At 43.2% G+C, this 21,710-nt stretch overlaps 5 protein-coding genes across 5 annotated transcripts; 2 read left to right on the forward strand and 3 right to left on the reverse strand.

Annotated features, from left to right (window-relative positions):
- Nucleotides 1-2,939: 2,939 nt before the first annotated feature.
- On the reverse strand, nt 2,940-4,102 carry GL218_09570 (putative pre-mrna-splicing factor 38b protein; the record flags this gene model as incomplete). The annotated part of the gene is made up of 2 exons (XM_033586404.1): nt 2,940-3,864; nt 3,975-4,102. 2 exons carry the CDS (start codon nt 4,100-4,102, stop codon nt 2,940-2,942), a joined length of 1,053 nt encoding a protein of 350 aa, XP_033435058.1.
- A 572-nt stretch (nt 4,103-4,674) lies between these two features.
- On the forward strand, nt 4,675-5,535 carry GL218_09571 (Kinetochore protein Sos7; the record flags this gene model as incomplete). Its single annotated transcript, XM_033586405.1, has 1 exon — nt 4,675-5,535. One exon carries the CDS (start codon nt 4,675-4,677, stop codon nt 5,533-5,535), a length of 861 nt encoding a protein of 286 aa, XP_033435057.1.
- Nucleotides 5,536-5,831: 296 nt separating this feature from the next.
- GL218_09572 (Alcohol dehydrogenase [acceptor]) lies at nt 5,832-8,341 on the reverse strand (the record flags this gene model as incomplete). The annotated part of the gene is made up of 10 exons (XM_033586406.1): nt 5,832-5,861; nt 5,909-6,317; nt 6,527-6,587; nt 6,667-6,816; nt 6,875-6,973; nt 7,031-7,483; nt 7,536-7,662; nt 7,712-7,974; nt 8,037-8,069; nt 8,128-8,341. The coding sequence occupies 10 exons, from the start codon at nt 8,339-8,341 to the stop codon at nt 5,832-5,834; spliced, it is 1,839 nt and encodes a 612-aa protein (XP_033435056.1).
- Nucleotides 8,342-13,386: 5,045 nt separating this feature from the next.
- Nucleotides 13,387-15,815, forward strand: GL218_09573 (Meiotic activator RIM4; the record flags this gene model as incomplete). The annotated part of the gene is made up of 10 exons (XM_033586407.1): nt 13,387-13,492; nt 13,576-13,654; nt 13,718-13,792; nt 13,850-14,104; nt 14,165-14,294; nt 14,351-14,441; nt 14,499-14,686; nt 14,746-14,983; nt 15,039-15,115; nt 15,183-15,815. 10 exons carry the CDS (start codon nt 13,387-13,389, stop codon nt 15,813-15,815), a joined length of 1,872 nt encoding a protein of 623 aa, XP_033435055.1.
- A 2,879-nt stretch (nt 15,816-18,694) lies between these two features.
- GL218_09574 (putative acetyltransferase protein) lies at nt 18,695-19,195 on the reverse strand (the record flags this gene model as incomplete). Its single annotated transcript, XM_033586408.1, has 1 exon — nt 18,695-19,195. One exon carries the CDS (start codon nt 19,193-19,195, stop codon nt 18,695-18,697), a length of 501 nt encoding a protein of 166 aa, XP_033435054.1.
- Nucleotides 19,196-21,710: the final 2,515 nt, after the last annotated feature.

The raw sequence follows: 21,710 nt of genomic DNA on the forward strand, positions 1-21,710 counted from the left end.
TCAAAACGCTATACCTACGCGTCTGTACCCACGCGTCTATACCCACGCGCCTACACCCACAACCACCCACAACTACCCACAACCACCCACAACCACATCTAAAATACCTTCTATTTTAATCATTCGGGGCTAGTCTTTTGCTTTCGCTACCTTCTCGTCTTTTTGCATGCTTATACGACATCGCGTTATAATGTTATAGGCTTTGACGTTTATTGCAGTGTTTATTGCGGCTATCGCGTTGCGACCGGTGTTGCGACCGGTGCTATAGCTAATTTTGACCCGAAACGCGTACGTTTTATAAAAAATAACCTATTTAAATAATTGAATTAGTACTTGTTTTATAAAGACTTTACTTACTATGTTTTCAATTGATTTAATTATTATTATGGCCGTTTGAATGAAAAATGTTCAAAATCACCTCAGACTAGAGATTGGAAAATGGTTTGGGGGGGTGTGCCGGGGGTGAATTGGTTGGGGGGGGGTGTGGCTGGGGGAGGTACTTCCCCCGAACCATTTCAAATTTCTAGTCTGAGGTCACTGAGATAAGGTAGATATGACATATTTAATATTTAATATATATTAATTTATATAACTTTCTCAAATTCGGTCCAAATCACGTGCAATTAGGCTTAAATATTTCTAATTTACACCGGAAAAATAAGAGAGGGGGAAGAAAGAGGCAGCGAGAGGCGGAAGGGGAGAAGAAGAAAGAAAAGAAAGAAAAGAAAGAAAGAAAGAAAGAAAAGAAAGAAAAGAAAGAAAAGAAAGAAAAGAAAGAAAAGAAAGAAAAAAAGAAAAGAAGAAAAGAAAGAAAAGAAAGAAAAGAAGACGGAAGAGAAGAAAAGGGAGAGAGAGAGGAAGAAGAGGGAGTGAGGGAGAGAGAGGAGGGAGAGAGAGGGAGAGATAGGAGAGAGAGGGAGAGAGAGGGGAGAGAGAAGAGAAAAGAAAGAAAAAGAGAAAAAAAAAAGAAGAAAGGAGTAAAAAAAAAAAAATATAAATAAAAATTATAATTTAGAATAAGTTAATTATTTAATATAAAATTTATTTAAAATAAATATATTAAATTTATAAAATTTTATAATTTTTTTATTTTATATATTTTTTTTTATTTGTTATATTTTATTTTTTTTTCATTTATATTTTATTAATATTTTTAAAAAAATAATATTTAAAAATTATAGAAATTTCATTTGGTTACAATGCAAGTGGGGTATATGCATGGGGTTGGGTATAGTTTTAAATGGCCGTGCATGGTGGCTTGTGGTGGCTTGTAGTGGCTTTCATCACGTGCAAAGTGGATGTGCTGTTTCTTTAGTCGATCTGTACTGTGTCTTTAGAGTTACTGTACATTAGGTTAGTTGGGAGGAGTAAGCGCGTGCTTGCGTCACAATTTTGACGGACTAGCGCGAACATTAAAAGCAACGCGATCCCCTTTTCCTCTTTTTTTATGTTTCAACCCGGCCAAGTTTGAGCATGTGCGCTTGATCTGATGGTCATTACCGACGCGACCTACACGGTCCCTTATATAGAACCTAAATGACTCTTAGAAGTCAAATCACTTCTCTTGGAAACAGCCGAGAAGGTGGGTGGACTATACCGAATGTTTCGCAAGGGGAAATGATCTCATCGATCACACGAGCAAACACGCAATAGCAATTTTATATCCTTCTCGGTCCCTTTTCAATACCGGACGAACCCATTTTTAGCAATCTAGTCGAGATCAGCATATCGCTATTGCACTTCACAATCTCAAGATCGAGAATCTGGTAAGCTCACGGGTATCTTTACATTATAACCTTTATGTCCACCTACACAACTTGAAGTCTACCAGCCGCATATCTCATTGCATTATGCGCTTCTAAAGCAATGCACCAATCATCGTAATCCTTGGAGATAAGTATTTGGTCCGAGTGTTTCTTACCTACAGAGTTTTGTCTCGGGCTCTTATCTTTTATAAACTTCAAAGCATCTTCGTGCAGTGACTATGCTCCGAGATTTTACATATACCAACTGCTGACTATTATTTAATTTTCGAATGGTCAATACAAACTATTAAAAAAAGCGAGCCAAGTTCCCCAAATTTATACGCCAGATATTTTGTTAAACATAATGTAAGAATTTATATCGAAGGAGATGTGTTGATATAGTTACGCTTTATATTCAACCCCAATGGTCACGATTACGAAGTAATGGATTTAACTCACGTAAATTAGTCCGTTCGCAACATAGTCCGCACATAAAAATAATAGTCGTACGTTTAATTGCGGTCTTTTCTCAGTACTAAACTCACCGCTCCGAAAAGAGCCGCTTTTAGAAGAATGTCTATATGTAGTTATACGAACTGTAGTGGGATCTGATTCGTTTAAAGTTAGAAACACTACCTGTTTCGGCAATTCTATTTGCACAGCTAGATGGACATTTATTTACCTACATTATAAATATTATAAACATAGCTATGACTTCAAATCGTAAGCACTTCTATGATCCGACCTGCGTAAGTGTCTGTTCCCCCGTTTCTTATTACGAATCAGCCTTTCAACTTATCTTTGAGCTGAAACTACTAAGGTGCGTTTTTTTTTAACCCGAGTAAGGGGTCGCCTATTTAATTTGTAAGTTAATACATGTAGTAACCTTTTAAGAGTTGGGGAGATGAGTAGCGTATAGTTTATTAAAACAAAGTCGTCCTAGCTCATCACATTTCCAAGTCAAGCATCCCACTGAATAAGTCAGTCCTGTGACACCACGTGGGATATGCCATCAACGCCATGCTATGCCTCGTTACGCCGTACTATGCTATGATATGCTATGCTATGCGGTGCCGTGCTATGCAACTATGTAATGATATCCCGTACGCCGCTAAAGGATGGACGAATGAAACCCAAGTTAACACGCTTTTTGTGATGCTTTCGAACCATGCGCAAGTCGATCGACGCCATCTTCTATTCGGTGTTTGTTGCCAGGGTCACAGTGCCGTCCTTACTAACCACTTTGCCACGGTCCCACTCTCTCAAACCACCAGCCTTGGTCCATTGTACGTCGCTTTCGTCCTTAGTGTCACCCTTTTCCCACTTCTTGATTTGTTCTTCAGTAAAACCTGCAGACCGTAGTCTATCCGCTCCTTGCTGTTTCCACTTTTGTCGATCACGAAACGCTTCTACCGCATTATCCCAGTCATCTGCGTCTTCTTGCTCGGGCGTCACGTCTTTGCTTGGGTCGTAATCGAGGGCAAAACGGCCGTCTATCCCAGACGTGGCGGCGTTAGCTCCCCGTCCTCGTCGATGAACGGTAGAGTTTTTAGCCGGCGCAGGGCCAATGATATCGTCTAAGGGATCCGAGTCAGACGAGTCCTGGGAAGATTGACGCTGGGTGCGCTTTGAGGTCCTTGATTGGTGATGGTGGCCTTCGCGTCGTGGCGAACGTGCCCTGTGCGAGCGCCGGTCTTCTCGTCTCCCCTCATCTCGGCGATGGGTTCGGTGTGAACTTCTATCGCGTTCTCTCGAAAGGTCCCTTCGACTTTTTTCTCTTCTTACATTCCTATCACCTTCAGCATGAGGCGCCGCTGGGTCTGAAGCATGGCTGGTAGATGCCTCGGTCTTTTCAGTCCTACGCCTCTTAGACGATCCTCCGAGAATGGCAGCGATATCACCTAGCATACGCTTTCGAGTGTCGCTAGGTCCGGGCCTGCTCTTGCGCAATCTCAGCTCTTCTTCCCTCCGCTTCTTGTCTTCCGCGTCTTCGAGGTCACGAAGTTTTGCCTTAGACTCGGCGCTTTCTTTGGCAAGAAGGGCTCGATTATGGCTATTGGTGTCACGAATGATATTGTTGAGGAATCGGGTGTTAGGTTTAGGTTGATTTGCAGGACGCCTGGAGGGTATAGCTGTTAGCTACTTGGTACTAGGGATAGAGAAGACAGAGGAGCAGAGACTCTGGTGACACAACAGTGAATTTATGCATTAGGTAGACTAGGCGCTTACTTATTAGATTTGAATGCATCTAGACCCATCGCAGAATATCTCAGAGAGCAATCCTGGGCTTCCTTAACCAGAAGCTCAGCGACTTGGTCGTCTGTTAGTAGGTCTTCGGGAGGCATTTTCGGTTGCATAAGGGAATCTAAGAGGAATAAGTTGAATATCGCTAAGGGTTCATAAGATCGTTAAATCAGCGCAATGATGTACGATTCTAGTCAGCGGGGTGAATGGTTCAAAGTTAAATGGACAGCATATACATGTTGGACAAGTGGGTCTATGTCCCCCGTCCATTAAAGGAACTTGCCAACGCGCCAAACTATACCTAATATACGAAGTAGTTACCAGAAAAAGAATTAAAACCCATGTCCCAGTTACATACATGTACCTACCTAACCTAAGGTAGTGTAGGTATCTGCCTGTTTGTCCAATACGCTTATCCTTTATTATCCTTTATCTCTTATCACTTATCAATTGCAGGGTCTCACTACGCCAACTATCCACAACCCACCTTTCCTTTCTTAGACGAAAGTAAATACACAAGACGACGTCAAAAGCATTGAAGTCTGATTATACCTAAGGTAATTTGCTATGTACATACTTGAGTAACAAAAACTTCAAATTTACTAGTCAATTTTACTAGGATTACCAAATACAGGACCCGATCCAGTCTACTTAAGAAGACACGCGACGAATCCATTCACCACCAATGATGGCGCCTCCTTCAGCCGAACATGTCTTAGCTAGGTTACAGACACTTGGTGCTAAGCAGGACATCACCATCTTAAAGCTCAGTGAACCTATATCGGCTGCGGTCACACATCTACAGGATGCTCATCAGCGAACATCTGATGTATCTAATTCATCCCTTGATGCAACTACACCATCCTCTCTTGAAGCAGATTTAACACACTACCGAGAGCTATTCGCCAAGCTGCGATTTAGTTATGTAGAGCAAGTCTCCAAGGAGAAGTTCATCCGAGCTATCGTGGGCGATCCACCTCTTATTGTTAGCCCCCAAGAAAACTTGGATCTTGAGAAGGAGAATCTAGAGGCAAAGGCTACGTTAAAGGCCTTGAAAACTGAGGTCGCATCCATGGTCACCGAGCTTGAGGAGAAAGCGAGAGACCTCAGTCGAAAATATGAAAGAATCAAGGTTGAGACGGTCAAGTTGGAAGAACTTCCGCGCAAGGTTGAAGATCTCGAGAATGTAGTTGCAGAGTTAAAGAAGACGCAGAAAACAGAATCAAATCCAAACCCTGAGCTGAATCTGCCTCTATCCAAGACCTTGGACCTGGTCGAGTCAAAAAAGCAGCGAAAAGCCGAACTGGACAGGCAATTAGAACAACTGCAAAGCCAAGTCCCAAGGAAAAAGAAGGAACTAGATCGATTGCAAGCTGAGCTACAGCCCCTCGAGACAAAGAGGCAGAATAGCAAGACTGCTGCAAAGGAGGCGCGGAGGCGGAAGGAAGCTGCCCTTGGTGGTGTTCAAGATGACCTAGAGGAGCGGGGACGCTGGTTTATATCTGCAGAAACAGGTTTGAAACAAGTATTGGAAATAGAGAGCTGAAGTACCATTGCAGCTCTATCGTTCAACGGGTGCCAGGCGTTTTGAGGTTTCTATCATGTTTTCTATTGTATCAACATCACATAATGATATATGAGAGGAGGCATATCAGGGGAAGCAAACACGGGCTTGTAGAGGACATATGTCCATACAAGTTTCTCCAAAGAAACGAACTATGATACTACCATACTTTACGAAAAGCTACACACGCACATTCGGGCCTCACGTAATATACGCCAAGATATAAATAGAATTGGTTTATATAGTACTCGCGACTGTATCCATATCCGACACTCAAGTTACGAATCAGCCTTGATGAGATCGACCGCCTGCGAAGCGTTAGTAGATATCTTCGTGCACACCAGATGTCACTTACCTTCTCAGCAATGGCATAGACACTCTGGCAAGTGTTGGCTCCAGGCAATGTAGGCATAATACTAGCATCGACAACTCTCAGATTCTTCACACCGTACACCTTCAGACTCTCATCAACCACGCCTCCAAGTTCTCTTGGCATCATGGCGCAAGTTCCCGAAGGATGGAACTCGGAAGGACTAAGGTTCTGCGCCAAAAAGCCGGCCAGATCTTCGGGCTCGTTAACGTAGTCGGGTGGCTGTACCTGCCTGGGGGAAAGCTCCTTTAGTCTTGTCTCGAAGAAATATCGCTTAGTGAACCGGAGCATCTCGATCATGATATCGAGATCGACAGGATTAGTAAGGGCCCTGTAGTCAACTATGGGTTCTGTGTTGAATGGGTCTGCGGTGTTGATGTTCACTGTACCGCGACTAAGTGGATGCAAATCTACCAATGTGCCTGAGGACCCGGCTCCGGTTAGGACGTGGTTACTAGACAATGCGTGGTAAGTTACTATTATCAAGTGCAAAGGTTTTTAAGTTAAGAAGCATCATCAAAACAGGGGAGAATATTCTAAGGCGAGAAACGTGCCTAGACATAGTATACGTGGTGTAGACTTGTACTGAAAGTAGCTACTTACTAGAAAGCTGTGTTCGAGGAACGGATTGACGCCGCCATCTTCTTCATTTGCGCGCTATACCCTATTTATCGATGTCAGTTTCTCCCATTCATTTGTTGTCTTTTTCCTGTCCCTTAACATGGAGTATTCAAATAACCTACCAGCAACAACTGTTGGGTCTGTATCCGGGGGTAGCTGAGCAGCATGATCTTGATTTTCCAGCTTAGATGCTATGCTTTCGAACCTCTCAGGGGAAATTACAGGCATGCCTAGCCACGCTGCAGCATTGCCAATACCCATCGAATATGGTCCTAAAATATGTCAATATCGTTTCAGGGTCCTGCATATCTCGTACCTTTTTTTGCTTACCCGTCTTGTTAGCTCTCCAGAGCTCCTGTGCCCAGTCAGTGAAGTTCTTGTTTCCACCAAACATATCCAATGGGCTTGGGTGAGTCGTAAAGTTCCGGACTAAAAAAGGCTTTTAATTAACATCTTCAAATACTTATAATATTAGTGGTTACTCACGGACAATGCTCATGAGGAGCATTGGGTGATCCTGGAAGTTTTGGCCGACGCCAGGTAAGTCAACAGTCATATTCAAGCCGGCTGACTCCAGAAGCTTCCTAGGCCCGATCCCACTGCGCTGCAATAGTTGGGGAGAGTGGATTGCGCCTGCAGAAAGAATAACCTCACGGTTGGCCTTGACTGTGGTGAAAGTGGTAGCATTGCCATTCTTTTGTCGAAAAATAACTCCCGTGGCAGTTCCCTCTTCGAGAAGAACTTTCGTCACATGAGACTGGGTAACAACATCATAATTTGTTCTGTTAATCCCATCGTAATGCCCAGTCCTAGCATATGACCTTTGAACTTTTTTAGGGTCCATGAAAGTCGGAAACCAGTAAACACCTGCCTTGCCTGCACCACTGTCGGGGGGGAACTCAACACCAGGTATGTCTCTAAAGGCCTCTATTTGCGTAGCTAAATCTTGTGTTAGTAGACAATATTAAACCAGGCAGGTCAAGTCGCTTACTTAAACCAGGCCACTGGAAGAATGGCCATCCTACGTATACGTTGGAACTGTTACCCCAGAATGATGTATCAAACGTGAGGTTCACGGACTTCGTCACGGCAGGGTCAGGGGGCACAAAAGTAAGACCCTTAATGGATTAGTTATAATATCACCATGAGGGACACAGAAAACCTTACCTTCTTCAGGTAAGGCAGAAGCCCATCCCAAGACCAAGTAGAGTTATTACTGAAGAAACTACCCCATCGGTCATAATCTTCAGATGTCCCTCGAACAGTCATCATTGCATTAATCGCCGAGCTGCCGCCAACTAGGTTTCCAGCTATAACAGCCGTGCTTCGGTTCTGTAGGTTAACTTGAGGGACAGAGTTGATCTGATACGACCAAGTCGGGCCCATGGCAGCAGTACCAGAGAAAACTTGGTTGATTCTAGGGGAATCAACTTAATGTTCGAGCGTCAGTAGGCCTATTCGATATCCGACTCTTTATCGGAGTGTAACCCACCTACTTTGCCATTTTCAACGACCAAGACAGTAGCTAACGTTAAGATATCAGTACGCAAAGTAGTCCAATGTTAGATCTCACTGAAACTCACTTTTCCCATCTGCTGTCAAACGATCTGCTACTGTCAAGCCGGCTGTTCCTGCTCCGACGATCACATAATCATACGAGGGCTTCACCTGTGTTGAGCCGTTCAAGAACCTCAACTGGAGCTCCGATAAGCGGCGTGCCTGAGCAAACGGCTCAGCTACTGCGAGCAACAGAGTTGCGAAGAACCCAAACCTCGAGACTGAAGCAAAAGACATCATGGAATCATAGGTCTCCTAACTAGACACGAGGCTTGAGCTTGACCCATGATGGCGGCAGCGGGTATCATTTAAGTGATCTATATTTTAACAGACCACCCTAGGTCGCCCCCCTCCCCAAACAAGATGGCTCGCTCGCTCGAGGTTACATGCCAAAGATGAGAAGGTAATATACATCAATGTATCAACAGACAGCTCCATCGAGTACGAGCAAGGTAAAGGTAGACTCCTCGGGCCGGATCCGTGAATGGAGCAAGGGAAAACTTTACAGCCCTAGATCACGGCTCCATATATTCCAATTTCTCTATAACCTTAGACGACCTATTAAGTATGACTTTACCTAATATATTGAATTTAGTCGAACTAGTAAGCCTCAATTCATCGGCAGATCTCGCGAAACTGGCAGATGTCCCCTGCAGCAAAACGTGGCATAGATATATGCCACCTAAGGCTGAGTATGTATTGCGGGGATCTTAATTACATGTTAAGGTCTTCTACGCTTAAATAGAAAAATATGTGTCAATTTCCCGGGATCACTTATGCTGACTGGAATTAGCCGCCAATATAAGGGGACGCGCCATCTGCAGTATACACGACGTAAGCGCCTTTCTGTCTAATATTTCTTTTCTAATAATACACCACGGGGGAGCATAGAAACGATTCCTATGATGGATATCTTCAAGCTTTTGCGCGAGTTAGAGTAGTGCGTATTATATTGCCGGATAACCTCAGGAGACTCTAGATTATTATATTGCCGGCCTTTTACGTGGGTAAGAAACGTGCTCATGTCTGGTACTTGAAAATCACATTCCAGGATACTCAAGCTTTCGGAAAATATCCTGATATATCTCTACTTAGTGTAGACATTAGGCATAATAGATAAAATAGAAAATCAACTTACTTTACTAGCGAGGAAAGGAATCGTGTTTAGAGTTGCCGAAATACGAAAACTCCTTCTTTAGTAGCTCCGCTGGTCCCTTTGCAAGGTTCATTAGTACGAGTACCTCTCTCGTTCAGCCGGATCAACTTCGGGGCTAATCACTTGTCCTATTAGTTTGGGGTCGAATATTGCATAGTTTCTATAGTATGTTTAATATCTTAAACAACGTTGCCACCTAGCCGGGCTCCGCTATTGGAAGGACGGAACTTTACTAGCCTTACTAATTATATACTATCGTATATTCATATCCATCCAGTAAAAGTTCACAATATTGCTAATCGTTTCCCTCTTGAGTTATTCACGTCTTTCAAGTATATTTCCGTAAAATAGGCCATCTAGCAGGGTATTGGCATCTAGTCCAAAAGTCTTCATCTGGTATGCTGTGGTGGAGCCCCTTTAATGGGATCCAGTGGAGTTATGAGGTTTAAAGTAGCATATATATTTATTCACGTATCAATTATGACTATAATTTTGGTTCCTACAAGGCCCTATATATCACCTATCTAGTAGACAAGATACGCATTTGGATTTAACCAGCAGTAATGCGAATTTATTTCGGTCTGTCATGTGCATCCAGCCACCTGCTACGTTTATCTTCCCCTGACTAGTACATAACCTGACCAAAACAATCCCAAAATGGGATTTTCACGAGTATAGAAAGTCTGTGCTAGATATCTATTTTAAGTTGTTCAATTTACTTTTTTTAAGAAATTTAACAATTTTTCCTCAAAACCTTTGTCAGCAAGATCCCAGATAGTTTACGAAACATTTAAGATAATGTAAGGAATTTTTGTAGCCGAGGAATAGCATCCTATATAAGTAGACATGACGTGACTATTCATGCCCAATACTCAATTTTACTATTTTATCAAAACCTATCATATCTCGTTATTTATGCCTGGAGTTTCAGGACGGATCAGGAATAATATTCAAAATAGCATCAACCTGCCTGTTTCTCTGGTCTACAATATAATTTCTGCAATACTAAAATCTATTTTTGAGACGAAAATTAACTCCTTGTGTACCTATTTATCAAATCAGAATATACGATTCCCCTTCTTTATTGCCCTACAATAATAATAACATGTCTATTACTGTTCTATTCACAACGCTAAACAACAGTGTCGTGGGCAAATGTCTGCTTTTGGTCAACAAAGCCATATGTAACAGAATTTTCCAGGCAAATTTCATCATCTTAGTATTTGCTATCGGCACCTAATTAGAGCTATAATCTACCCTAACACAAGCTTTTTGGTAGGGACCAATCAAACCAGTTGCCTCCGAAGCATCTAGACGGCAAAAGGTCACAGCTCTAACATATTTGTACAATCAATACTATAGATACCAATACCATCCTATTCGAAAATATAGATTATATATGCGCTCCTAAACTTTGTTTCCTAATTTATATAGGTTAAATACTCCAATATCACAATATAACGTCTCCGTAGGGTATTTTCACATGAGCATACTTATTTCCTGAATTTTATGATTAGATACACCAAGGATCATCATTCTTGTCGATTCCCGCCACCTCTTCTACGTTATAGTATCATTTAATAATCCATATAGGAGAGCATGGTACCAATCTAGATGACACGGTATATTCCATTCATTGAAGGTTAAGATTGAATAACCTACATAATTCAAAATTGATCAAAAATAGTTATTAACGAAGCTATGGAATGTTCGATTACCATTCACTTTCAGGGTTAAAATCATGAACAGGATATTAATACTGATTAGTTTGTAATTTCTATTCAAGTTTGTACCATGAGTCATGGCATGTAAGAAAATGGCAATCACAATTTGTTAAGTGAATATTTTGAATAGCTTGGCCTAGATTGGTTGATAAATCGGGTCCATACAAATTTCTATGATTGGCAGTAAACTGATTTTGGATATTAACAAGAGCTTATCAATTGATCTTGGTTGATCATACACAAAGGGATATCCATGAATTCACTTGGAATAACACTAACAGGTACATAGGAAATAATAGGCTCCTGATTCTGATTTGATCTAGATGGTCCAATTACAAGAAGAAGGAAAATAAATCAAGTTAAGATACATACCTAGGTACTGATCAGGTACACTCCTCAATTTGAGGAAGGTGCTCCCTTTGAGTTGAATCAGTATCCCATTGGCCCATTGCTCCATTAGGACATTCACATAATGATATAATGATTGTACTGAAACATAAAGCAGTGAATTATGGAATAATATAAATAATATAAATACTAGGCAGCTGTAATGGCCGTTTATATTAATGGACCAGCTTTGATAGGCTGTAAAATGTTTAGCTTGTAGTTTTAAGATGGCAGGCGCATATATATGGTATAGTATATTCGGACTAACCAAACTTGGGCCTGCCTCGAGAACATCTCAACTGAATTTCAACAACTGATTACTCACACAAGATATTTACTCTACGAGGGGGCAAACATACTTACCTTAGGTAGGTAGGTAGGTATGGTACTTGCATGTATGAGTATGATATGTACATACAAGGTGGGCTTATCAAGTACAACTCCGGGGTAGGAAGTTGCGGGCCCCCCTTTTTCCCCTTGAGGTGATACACAATAGTGCTTCTGCTCCTTCCGTCAATAGGAAACTCGGGGCCACAATTCCTGTACATGCCTCAGCTGATATTTAAATTCACTTGTTCTGGAGGAGCACCTCTACGCAAGTACCAAGTATTAGCTTCCTTCTTGATTAAATGTAATTGCGGTAGATATACAACGTTGCCGGCGCAAACCATTTAAAATCACCAGTCCCCCCCAAACCCTTTCCCAGTCCTACAAAACATTCCTTCTTCCTTACTCTTACTTAACCTGTTCTAATTCCGTGTCACTCTCTATTTAGTCATCCACACAGCTTTCTTTACAACTTCGTCTACAACATTCATCCACATCTCATCCACATCTATCATCTCTTGCCACAACTTTCGTTTACAACTCTTGATTCAACTCTCTCCATTGGCATTTGGAGGTATTTGGTGAGTGCTCAGATTATTCCTCGCCTACCTAAGATACCCCCTAGTCATACTCCCCATTAAGTGGTGCGGTCTTGATGCGAAGAAAATAATTCTAGGGAGGCAACTTGAATATCGCAGTTCAGCTTTGACATCTAACACCTAGTTGCACAGTTGGAACGATATCTTGACAAGTTAGAGATATTGATACTCTCTGGCATCGACGTGAGACGCGCGCTGCTGATACTTCAGTCTAAGCACGCGAGTTCTTAAGTCTTGTTGCTGCAACGCGACTTGAGTATTGGTCAAAGCTCTAATCTGGTAGTAAGTATTTCTCCTTAGATCCATTCACTGTTAACTTGCAACTTGCACGTCTCATACCTTGCCGTCCTTTCCCATCCAGCCCCACCTTTACCAACTAACGCGCTTCGTCTGCAGCAACAACTTTTGAACATTGTCCTTCGTCCGCCATACCATCACATCCCCGATCAGAAACTGCAAACACTTGCACTCCTATCTCGGTAAGTCCATTTATCTTGTGTCCAAGTCTTCCTCATCGCAGCAATCCTTTTCCCTTCTCACAATATATGCTGACCCGGGCAGACACACAAAGCAATTCTTCATCTTGCACCAATTTTGTCGACTGTATTTCGAGAAGCCTCGCTGGTAGTAAGTTCATCCCTTCCATCGCCCATCATCACTCATTCCCCATTCCTTATCGCATCTCCCAATGAGATATTCGTCGCGCAGTCGCAGTCTTTTCACCTCAATCCATCGTTGTAATCATCGAAACTGTGTTGTCCTCTCCTGAGCCATCAAATATTTGCCCCCTTTCCACGCGCAGACATAGAAGTCTTCGTCGTGTTCTACAGACGCATATCCTCTGCTGTTTGAGGCACCAGCGCTTTTACTAGTTCTCCTTCATTTTTGTCTCTTGTCATGAAATGGTAACGTGACTATCTCGTCTTCCTTTTTGTTTCTTGTGGTCTTATCATTATACACCATCAAGACGCAGCACATGTTACTTCGATTTGCTTAGCCTAGTTATTATAACTAGCTTGGGTTTGTATCAACTGATGCTCATTATTATAGGTTGAAACAGGAACATATCGCAACCTGCAACAGCGACATCCGATGAACCCTCTCAGGATGTCAACTCTTCATAAGAAGCAGTCTGCCATTCTTGGCACTAAGGCACCTCGCGTCGTCCCGGAGTCGCCTACTTCCAAATCTGACCAAGGTAAGTGACAGTTTTCTTTTGTGACTTACTGAGAAACCCCGCACTCTTGTAGTAAAGGTGGTTACGTTGACGCTTTACTATAGGTGCAGTCGGAGGTGGAGGTGTGCGCCTTGATGTAGGCTTTGGTAGCCTTACTCTTGACGACTCTCCCAAGTCGTCCATGTGAGTTATCCCTTTTAAATGGAATAGCATACCGGTCCATAACTACTAACTCCACCTTAATAGCCACCAGCAGAGCCCTGTCCGCAACGGTCACGACTCGCCCCTTTTCACGCAGAAGCGTTCAAACCTTGATGAGCAGTAAGTTTTTCTAGTCCACGCATGTTGAATTCAACTAGCTGACTGATTCTCTCAAAGGAATGATGCTCGCTTCCAGATTGGCAAGGTTTCTGATGATGGAGACGTATTCGAATCTCCCGTTCGCCCTAACACTCAGGTCTCGGCTACGGCCCCTCTAAACATGCTCGGCTCAACTATGCAGGGTGTCATTCCCACCATGCAGCCGGTCCCCATGTTGCGCACTCGCGCTTCTGATGTGGGAAATAGGGCCCAGGTCGCTGGCGTTGATGCCCAGGCCTTTTACCCTGCGACGGCATGTGTGTTCGTTGCCAAGTATGTGCCCATAGATACTATCCCTGACTGTGGGTAATTAAGATCTGACTTTATAACCAGCCTTCCTGAATACATCCGAGACGCACGTCTTGAGGTGGAATTGACTCGAGCTTTCAGCAAGTTCGGTATCGTTTTCGTGAAGATCCGCCGTGATCAACGAAACATGCCGTTTGCATTCTGTCAATACACTGTAAGTGTTGTTGGAAATTGATCCAGAACTCCGGAATTAGCTAACTAAGAGACCAGAAAGACGAGGATGCCCACAATGCGGTGACCCAGGGCCGTGGAATCCTGATCGAAGGCCGCCCTTGCCGCACCGAGATGGTGAAGGCGAACCGTAAGTAAAAATCTCTTTATCAGCAATAGAAGTATGTCAATGCTAACTGGTACACAGGTAGCTTTGTCATCTACAATGCCCTTGGTGATGATGTCACCCTTGATGAGGCCCGCATTCATCTAGGCGGTTTTGGCCCCTTCAGCAAGTGCGAGGCACTCCACCCTCAGATACAGGAAGCTATGCGAATCAAGGGTGGCGTGTTGGTTGAGTTCACCAACTTTGATCCCAGCAGAGATGTCATTTCTGTATGTGACGTCTTGATTTAGCTATACTGTCTGTCCACGGTCCGCTAACAGAGCTCCAGGCATACCGTCATCATCCTCTGTACCGTGTCATCGCCTATGATCTCAAGAAATCAATGCAGGTTCCCAAGATCGATCCTGATGAAGCTTGGCTCCAGCGATATGAGATCGACCGCCGTTCCATCTATGTTGGCGGCCTTCCGGTAGATGACTTTGATGTCGAAGAGCTTCTTACCAGATTGGCTGGTGAGGTGGGCGACGTTGAGAAGGTACAAGTCGTCCAGAAGGATGGCCGAACTGGTTCGTAGCCCTTTATTTCGAAGGAGAGACTAATGCTAACCGAACTCGCTCTCAGGCCGACAAGCTCCTATCGCTTTTGGTTTCGTTGAGTTTGCCCGCCCCGACATGGCGGATCTTGCCGTAAAGCACTTGGTAAGTTCTATTAGATCATGAATCCTATACACTTCTTAGTTCTAGTTGACTGACTTTCATGCTGTAGAATGGAAGGGTGATGCGTGGATGTGTGCTTCGCGTAGAGCGTAAAGCCAGCCGAGAGCCCCAGGGCATTCGTCACATGCAGTCTAGAACCATGCTCTCTAGTGCTGTCAACACCCCTGTTCGTAGCGAGCACATTGAGGGCCAGAAGCAGTCCATGGCTAATCTGCCCTCCGAACCCGCGACTCCGTCGCACATTGCTGTGGTAGATACCTCCGTACTCTCTTCTACGCCTTCTTCTCAGGTAACTCAAGGCAACGCCTATGGCATGGCGCCCGTCGCTGACCAGAACTATTCAACCCCGTCATCTTATGGCGGACCTTCGTACCGGGTGAACCCTCCGGCTAGCACCGAGACCTTTCCCGCGACACCGCAAGCCACTCCGGGAATGCTAAGCCCTTTGGCTCCGTACTATAATACACCTTATTCTTGGATGACCCCCTATCTCCAGGACCCCAACTTCGCAGCCATGTATTATGGCGGTGGATACTCTCCCTCTCCTATGGGAATTGTCCAGGGTGCCCCTGGTGCTGATCACAATGACGATGGTGGCGAGGATGCGGCCACTCCCACCAAGCACAGCTCTGGAACTGTGCAACGACTTGGTGTCACCCGAACACGATCCGAGAACTCTTGAACATGTCACGTTGCCAACTCAACCATGTATTCCGGGCACTGTGCACAAAGAAACTTCGAAGATCTGAAAGCTTTGCATTCTTGCTTTTGTGGTAACTCAGGACATAAACTGAAGTTATTGCAGTCTTTTTGCTTTGATACTCATCGACATTAGGACATTAGACAATTGAGTTGTTAATAGGGACTCAGGTGGCGCTTCACCAGCCATCAACTGAGAATATCCCACAACCTTGTCTCCGGTCTCTTCTTCTTTCCCCCTTTTCAACATCTTTTTTCTCTGATTCGTTTCATGACATGGACTAGGATAGATTAAGTCTATCTAGCATGGGCCAGTTGGCCATACTTGTCCTTTTGTCCTTTTGCCTTATGTACTTTAGTTCATTTTCCATTTTCACGCGGCCATCATCATCATGATCGAATCAGAATCAGTGGCTAATATGCTAGTTGTGTTGCTTGTACTTTCGATAGCTTTTTCCTTACTTCTCTTTTCATAGTAATGCACCTTTTTTGGCAGGAATTAATTTTATATGTTGAGTTGGTTAGTGATTAATTTGGCGATTAAAGGTGATAATGTGGTAATAATAGGCGTATTAGTTGAATTGTGAAGCTCTGTCTTGCCATGATGGCGGATGAATGTTCGCTGACCTGATTATGGCCGGCCACCTTTCCTTCAAACCTTCTAGCCTGATGCATGCTTCTTATCGGCTCCGACTCCCCGCTCCCATGCCGCGGTTAGCGTTGGCGTCGGCATCCACGGCCATGGAATGAGGTGTATATAGGCCTTCTATGTCTTCTTCAAAGGTCACTTTAGTTCCGTGAAATTGAAGTCCTAGGGGCTATCTAGACAGTCGCGTTGTGTTGCCATTTAATAATATCGATAGCCTCCAAGGGGGGTATTGTATCTCTTATAGATACTGCAATGCTAAGTTGGTTGAAATACCTTGGCATGGCATGGAGGGATTTTTCGTCGGTTAGAAATAACCGATTCCAATAGCATAATATATGGCGTGTAGTTCAGTGCCTAGATGTTGAAAGAAGAGTAAAAGTCAGTGATAATTCTAGGAAATATGTATGCTATCACTATCCCAATTGATGAATAACGACTGTAGACACACGAAATAGTGGTAGAAGGCACGAACGTCAAAGTATGAAGATAAGAACAGGGCTATCATGTGCTACTATATTATAAAAGAACTTACTTGGAACCTCCATTGGAACCAGAAGGGGTGTGTGATCATAATCAGAGTGTATATGCCAATTGACGCCACCATACTTGGCACTGCCGTTGGAAATTTCCCCATTTTGGAGAACCCTAGGACCTAAATGTTAGCAATAAATACTTTATAGGCATTCTATAAAGTGACCCCTCTACTTACCCATGTGGATGCCTTTAGAGGCGAATATATTAGAGAAGCCACTGAGATTGATATTGTTGCTGAAAACCTAGTATCGCTTTATGGGCATGCTGTCTAGAATGAGGACATTAGTAAGCATAGCAAAAATAAAATAAAATAATAGTAATCGTGTTGTTGGTGAGCAATATTGGAAAGGACTAAGTAATGGAAATAGGTGGGTAAGAAGTGTCTGATGTTAGAAGGGACATACAGACCAAGCAGCAATAGGAACTAGTCAAAAAAAAATAAAAAAATAGGATAGAAATTAAAGAAGCCGGGAAAGAGACCTACTAAGGTATATGACATTAATAGAGTAATAAGTATTGATGAGGGTAGACAATTATTATGGAAGGAGTTTCGTGTGGTAGAATAAGAGTGATGAGTTAGGGAGCTAGTGAAAATTAGTGATGGCTTAAAGGAATAGATTGTATTAAACTTACTATTATAGGTAAACTTCAAGGTGTATAGGAGTTTATCATAGATGCGACGCGACAGCGACAGCGACAGCGACAGCATGGTGAAGGTGTCGCAAGCGGCTGAAGGGTTTCCACTAGGTATTGGGTGCTTTCCCTTAAGGTGGGTAAGAAGAGGATAGGTTGATTTAGAAGAGGATAGGCTAATGTAGAAGAGGATAGGTTTATTTATGTTTATTTGGAGATTGAAAGGGTTGTGGATTGTTAGAAGTTAGGATGAAGAGTAGGTATATTGAGAGGCAACTTTGAAGGAACCGGGCTGCTTAAATAAATAAAAAGAATTGAGGGCGCTCCTGCAGTTGTAGGAACCTTAGGGTTGCTAGTCAAGAAGCAAGAAGGGACTACGATAACACAAAGAGTAAAGAGTAAGTCACGTCCCTGTGATGGTCGAAGCTTTTGGTGGTCGGAGCTTCTGGTCGGAGCTTCTCTGTTATCAATAATTGAATAACAAGAACCGAATAATTAAAGTTGAGTAAGCAGGAGCCGAACAATCAAGAGTCAAATAAGCAAGAGCGAAGTAACAAGCGGTTGTAATCATAAAGTGTATTTATCACACCGCCCAAATTAGTCCGTGCACAATATTGTTTGAATATGTATACCTACCTATGTAGGTATCTACATGTCTTTACCTGCCATTAGAGCCTGGTACATATATGAGGTATAGGTATCTAAGTACAAGAGGAAAGAGTAGCAACAGCAAGATGATCTAATTTGAATACATACCTATATACCTTAGATTAATATTTACCTTAGATTGGGACATGGGGTGAGAGATAGTACCAAGTTGTATTTGGACGAGCTGGCCAGCTTACAATGTACATCTAGGAAACATCTTGCTTCCTATGGAGGACCATCGGTAGACAAGTACGATAATAATATACGATAATAATAAACGCCCATGGTTAGAAAATGATGTGACAGTTTGATATGTTCATCCCGAAGAACATCCCCCTATTCCCTATAACTAACATACTACGATACTATTCCCGAGCATAGCAACCAACCCTGGAGCTTCACGCCATTGGGCTTGCAAAGCACTCCGCGTCCATCTCATTACCCTCCTCCCATCTATACACAGTGTTGCCGAAATACTGCCAGCCCAGCTTCCGATACAAGCGAATAGCATTCTGATCTTTGATCAAAGCAAACATAAGCAGCCGCTGTCCCCTCCCCCGTGCTTCCTCTACAGCGGTGCTAATGAGCTTGCTGGCTGTGCCGCCCTTACGATAATCAGGGTGAACGAAAAGTCTTCCGATAACTGCAACGTGGATATCTTCAGGATGTTGATTCTGCCACAAGTCCACTGCAACGTTCCCTGCGGCACCTTCTGCGAGGGCGATATGTCCCACGACAGTCCCGTCAATCTCGGCAACCCAAGTAGTCTCATATTTGTTGAAGAACTGTGCCGAATCACCAACTCCCTGTACGGGATACCCGCTATCTTTATAGACGACATTAAGCACTTGAAGACATGCTGGAATATCGTGATCGGTTCGGGGTCGGATTGTTGCCATATTCTAATAGATCGTAGGACAGACGAGGATGATAGGTGTTATTCAAGTTTATATCTCCAGAGCAGCCCCTCCTAGACAGTGTCCGACGTTGATATCTGCCAAGATTATACTGAGCCAGCTGTTGCACAAGTCACCGGTTTCGGCCCTCTCTCGGTTTGGAAGCTTGATAGAGTACTTAATAGAGACCGTAAAATATATATAGATGTAGCACACCAGAACGAGATAACTAGCAATTTTATAGATAATACTACCCTTTTATTCTATATCTTTCTCCCTTTTACATGACTCATCCTACCGAAGATGTTAGTGTTTATATTTTTATTTTCATATCTCATATACGCTCATACAACGGCTCGTTGGGATTGTACTTGGTATTAACAAAGACGGAGTTAAACTGATTATACTCGACTGCATATGCGCAACTAGTATTAGCAGAACAATTTCCAATGTTATTTGGTTTTTATCCTAACCCACTTCACTCTTAGTCATTATCAAATCCCTTCCTTAATCCCCAAAAGAAAAAGGGGTAAACTATAAATAACACACTAATCAGCCTTACAATATGTCCAATGGTTGTACTAAGTAATGTAGAGTAGTAGTTTAGTAACCTCTCGAGAAGCATCAAAGTAGACTAAATTCAGTGGGCATTCCTAGAACTTTTCAGAATCGAAACATCTCATTCTCCCAAGACCTTATGCTGGTGATTTTAAATAGTGCAGATAACTTCATTAAACTATATTATTGAAGAGGATGATCTTAATGCATAGATCTGGTTTGCGCTTGGAAACAAACAAGACCAGCATAGCCAAGGGCAATATATACGCAAGATTAAGTATCACCCGAATGCAGCTGCAGACAGCCAGGAGAAGAACTACAGTTAATCTGCCCAAGGTTGAAATATATTCGTCATTTATCCTAGAGTACACTTTACCGTACTCAAAATCGCTTCTTTTGAAGTAAAAACATCAAACTTCTCGAAGCATCCCATATCTAAAGTCGGTGACTAGGCTGGACACATTTATGCATCCTGATAAGCTAATAGAAGTGTAGCTCAGTTACCATCTCTCGCCGGCATTAAGCTGCAACAACGTGTACGAAACACTACGAAGTCGATCTCTTATATCATAAACCGTCCAAATCCCCAGTGAGACCTACAATGCGGAAAATGATGTATGCTCCGATTTGACAAGCTCGCTTGGTTATGGCAACTATCGGGACGTTCTGATATCCAGCTCTGGTCGTATGGGAATGTAATAGTAAGGCAACCATGCTGATGAAGCTTGCTATAGAAAAGACGCTGATACTAGCAAAGGTTTCCTTCCGTATCTTAATCTTGCGCTGAGTGAAGTGGTAGCAGAGGGTTAAGATGGTGGCTATCCCGATCCAGGCTGGCAGCAGCAGACCAGGATCTTGAGAACCACCAGCTAGGTATACGATCCACGAGGTCAGGTAAGCAAAGGCGCAACTAATAGTGAAGAGGCGCACAACTGTCGCTTGGGGCGTGTAGTTGATGAGCCAGCGTGACATAAGGCAGTCGGTAAAAAAGAAGGCGAGATATGCAGAGGCGTAGCACTGTTGACCGAGTCAGTACGAACAGAAACGGACGTAACAGGAACATAAAACAAGTTCGTAGCTAGCAGAAGCAACATACCCATATGACAGCCAATGCCGTTTCGGTCAACCTCAAGGAGGAAAGACTAACATTATGACCATGGTCTTGCTCGGACAAGCGTAACAGATCGGCAAGCAGAAAACGCAAGGCGTATCGAAGGCCCCAGAGTATAGGAGGAATGATAGAGAGTAGACGACAAGCGGAGAGAGTATGATGCCAACGCTTAGGTATACCGAGGGCGACGGCGACGCGGGGCTGCAGAAGGGAAACAGCTACGACGGGGACGGGAGGTATATCGGTAGCATCGGTAGCATGTGTGCTGGAGGAGGGAGTCCTAAGCCTTGGGTTGGCCATTCAAGGGGCCTTCCCGCAGATGGCTTAAAGTACCTAAGATGGTCTAAGATATATGTTTATATATTAACTAACTACCTGTGCCCAACCCCCAATTTGATTTCCTATGTATTATCGAGTTGTACGTAGTCGATTCGAGTTGGGCCATAGGAAAGTGTTGATGGTAAGGTAATGGTAATGTGATGGCGGTTAAGCACGAGACACACGGGGGGGACAAAGGCCGTTTAGAAATTAGGTATTGAAAGTCGCACAATGCGTTCGATGTTTTTTGGGGGGGATACGTCCTAGGTACATATGTAATAAATAAATATAGGCGTATTTTGTTGTATGTGGTAGGTAGGATTATAGTACGTAGTAATAGTAGAAAGGTAGAAAAGGTAGAAACATTGGGCAATGTGGCCTGTGAGGTCATATTACTACGTAACACTGCCTAAACTCTGAGCAACAAGTACCCTGCAGTCCCCTGTCAACTTAAATAAATAGGGAAGTAATCCGTATGTCACCTACGGAACCAAATCTAATAGGGTGTTTTAGCTTTGATAGGAAGGAGAA

The sequence above is a fragment of the Daldinia childiae genome (assembly GCF_008694065.1).
Source record: "Daldinia childiae strain JS-1345 chromosome Unknown Scaffold44, whole genome shotgun sequence".
Lineage (NCBI taxonomy): Eukaryota > Fungi > Ascomycota > Sordariomycetes > Xylariales > Hypoxylaceae > Daldinia > Daldinia childiae.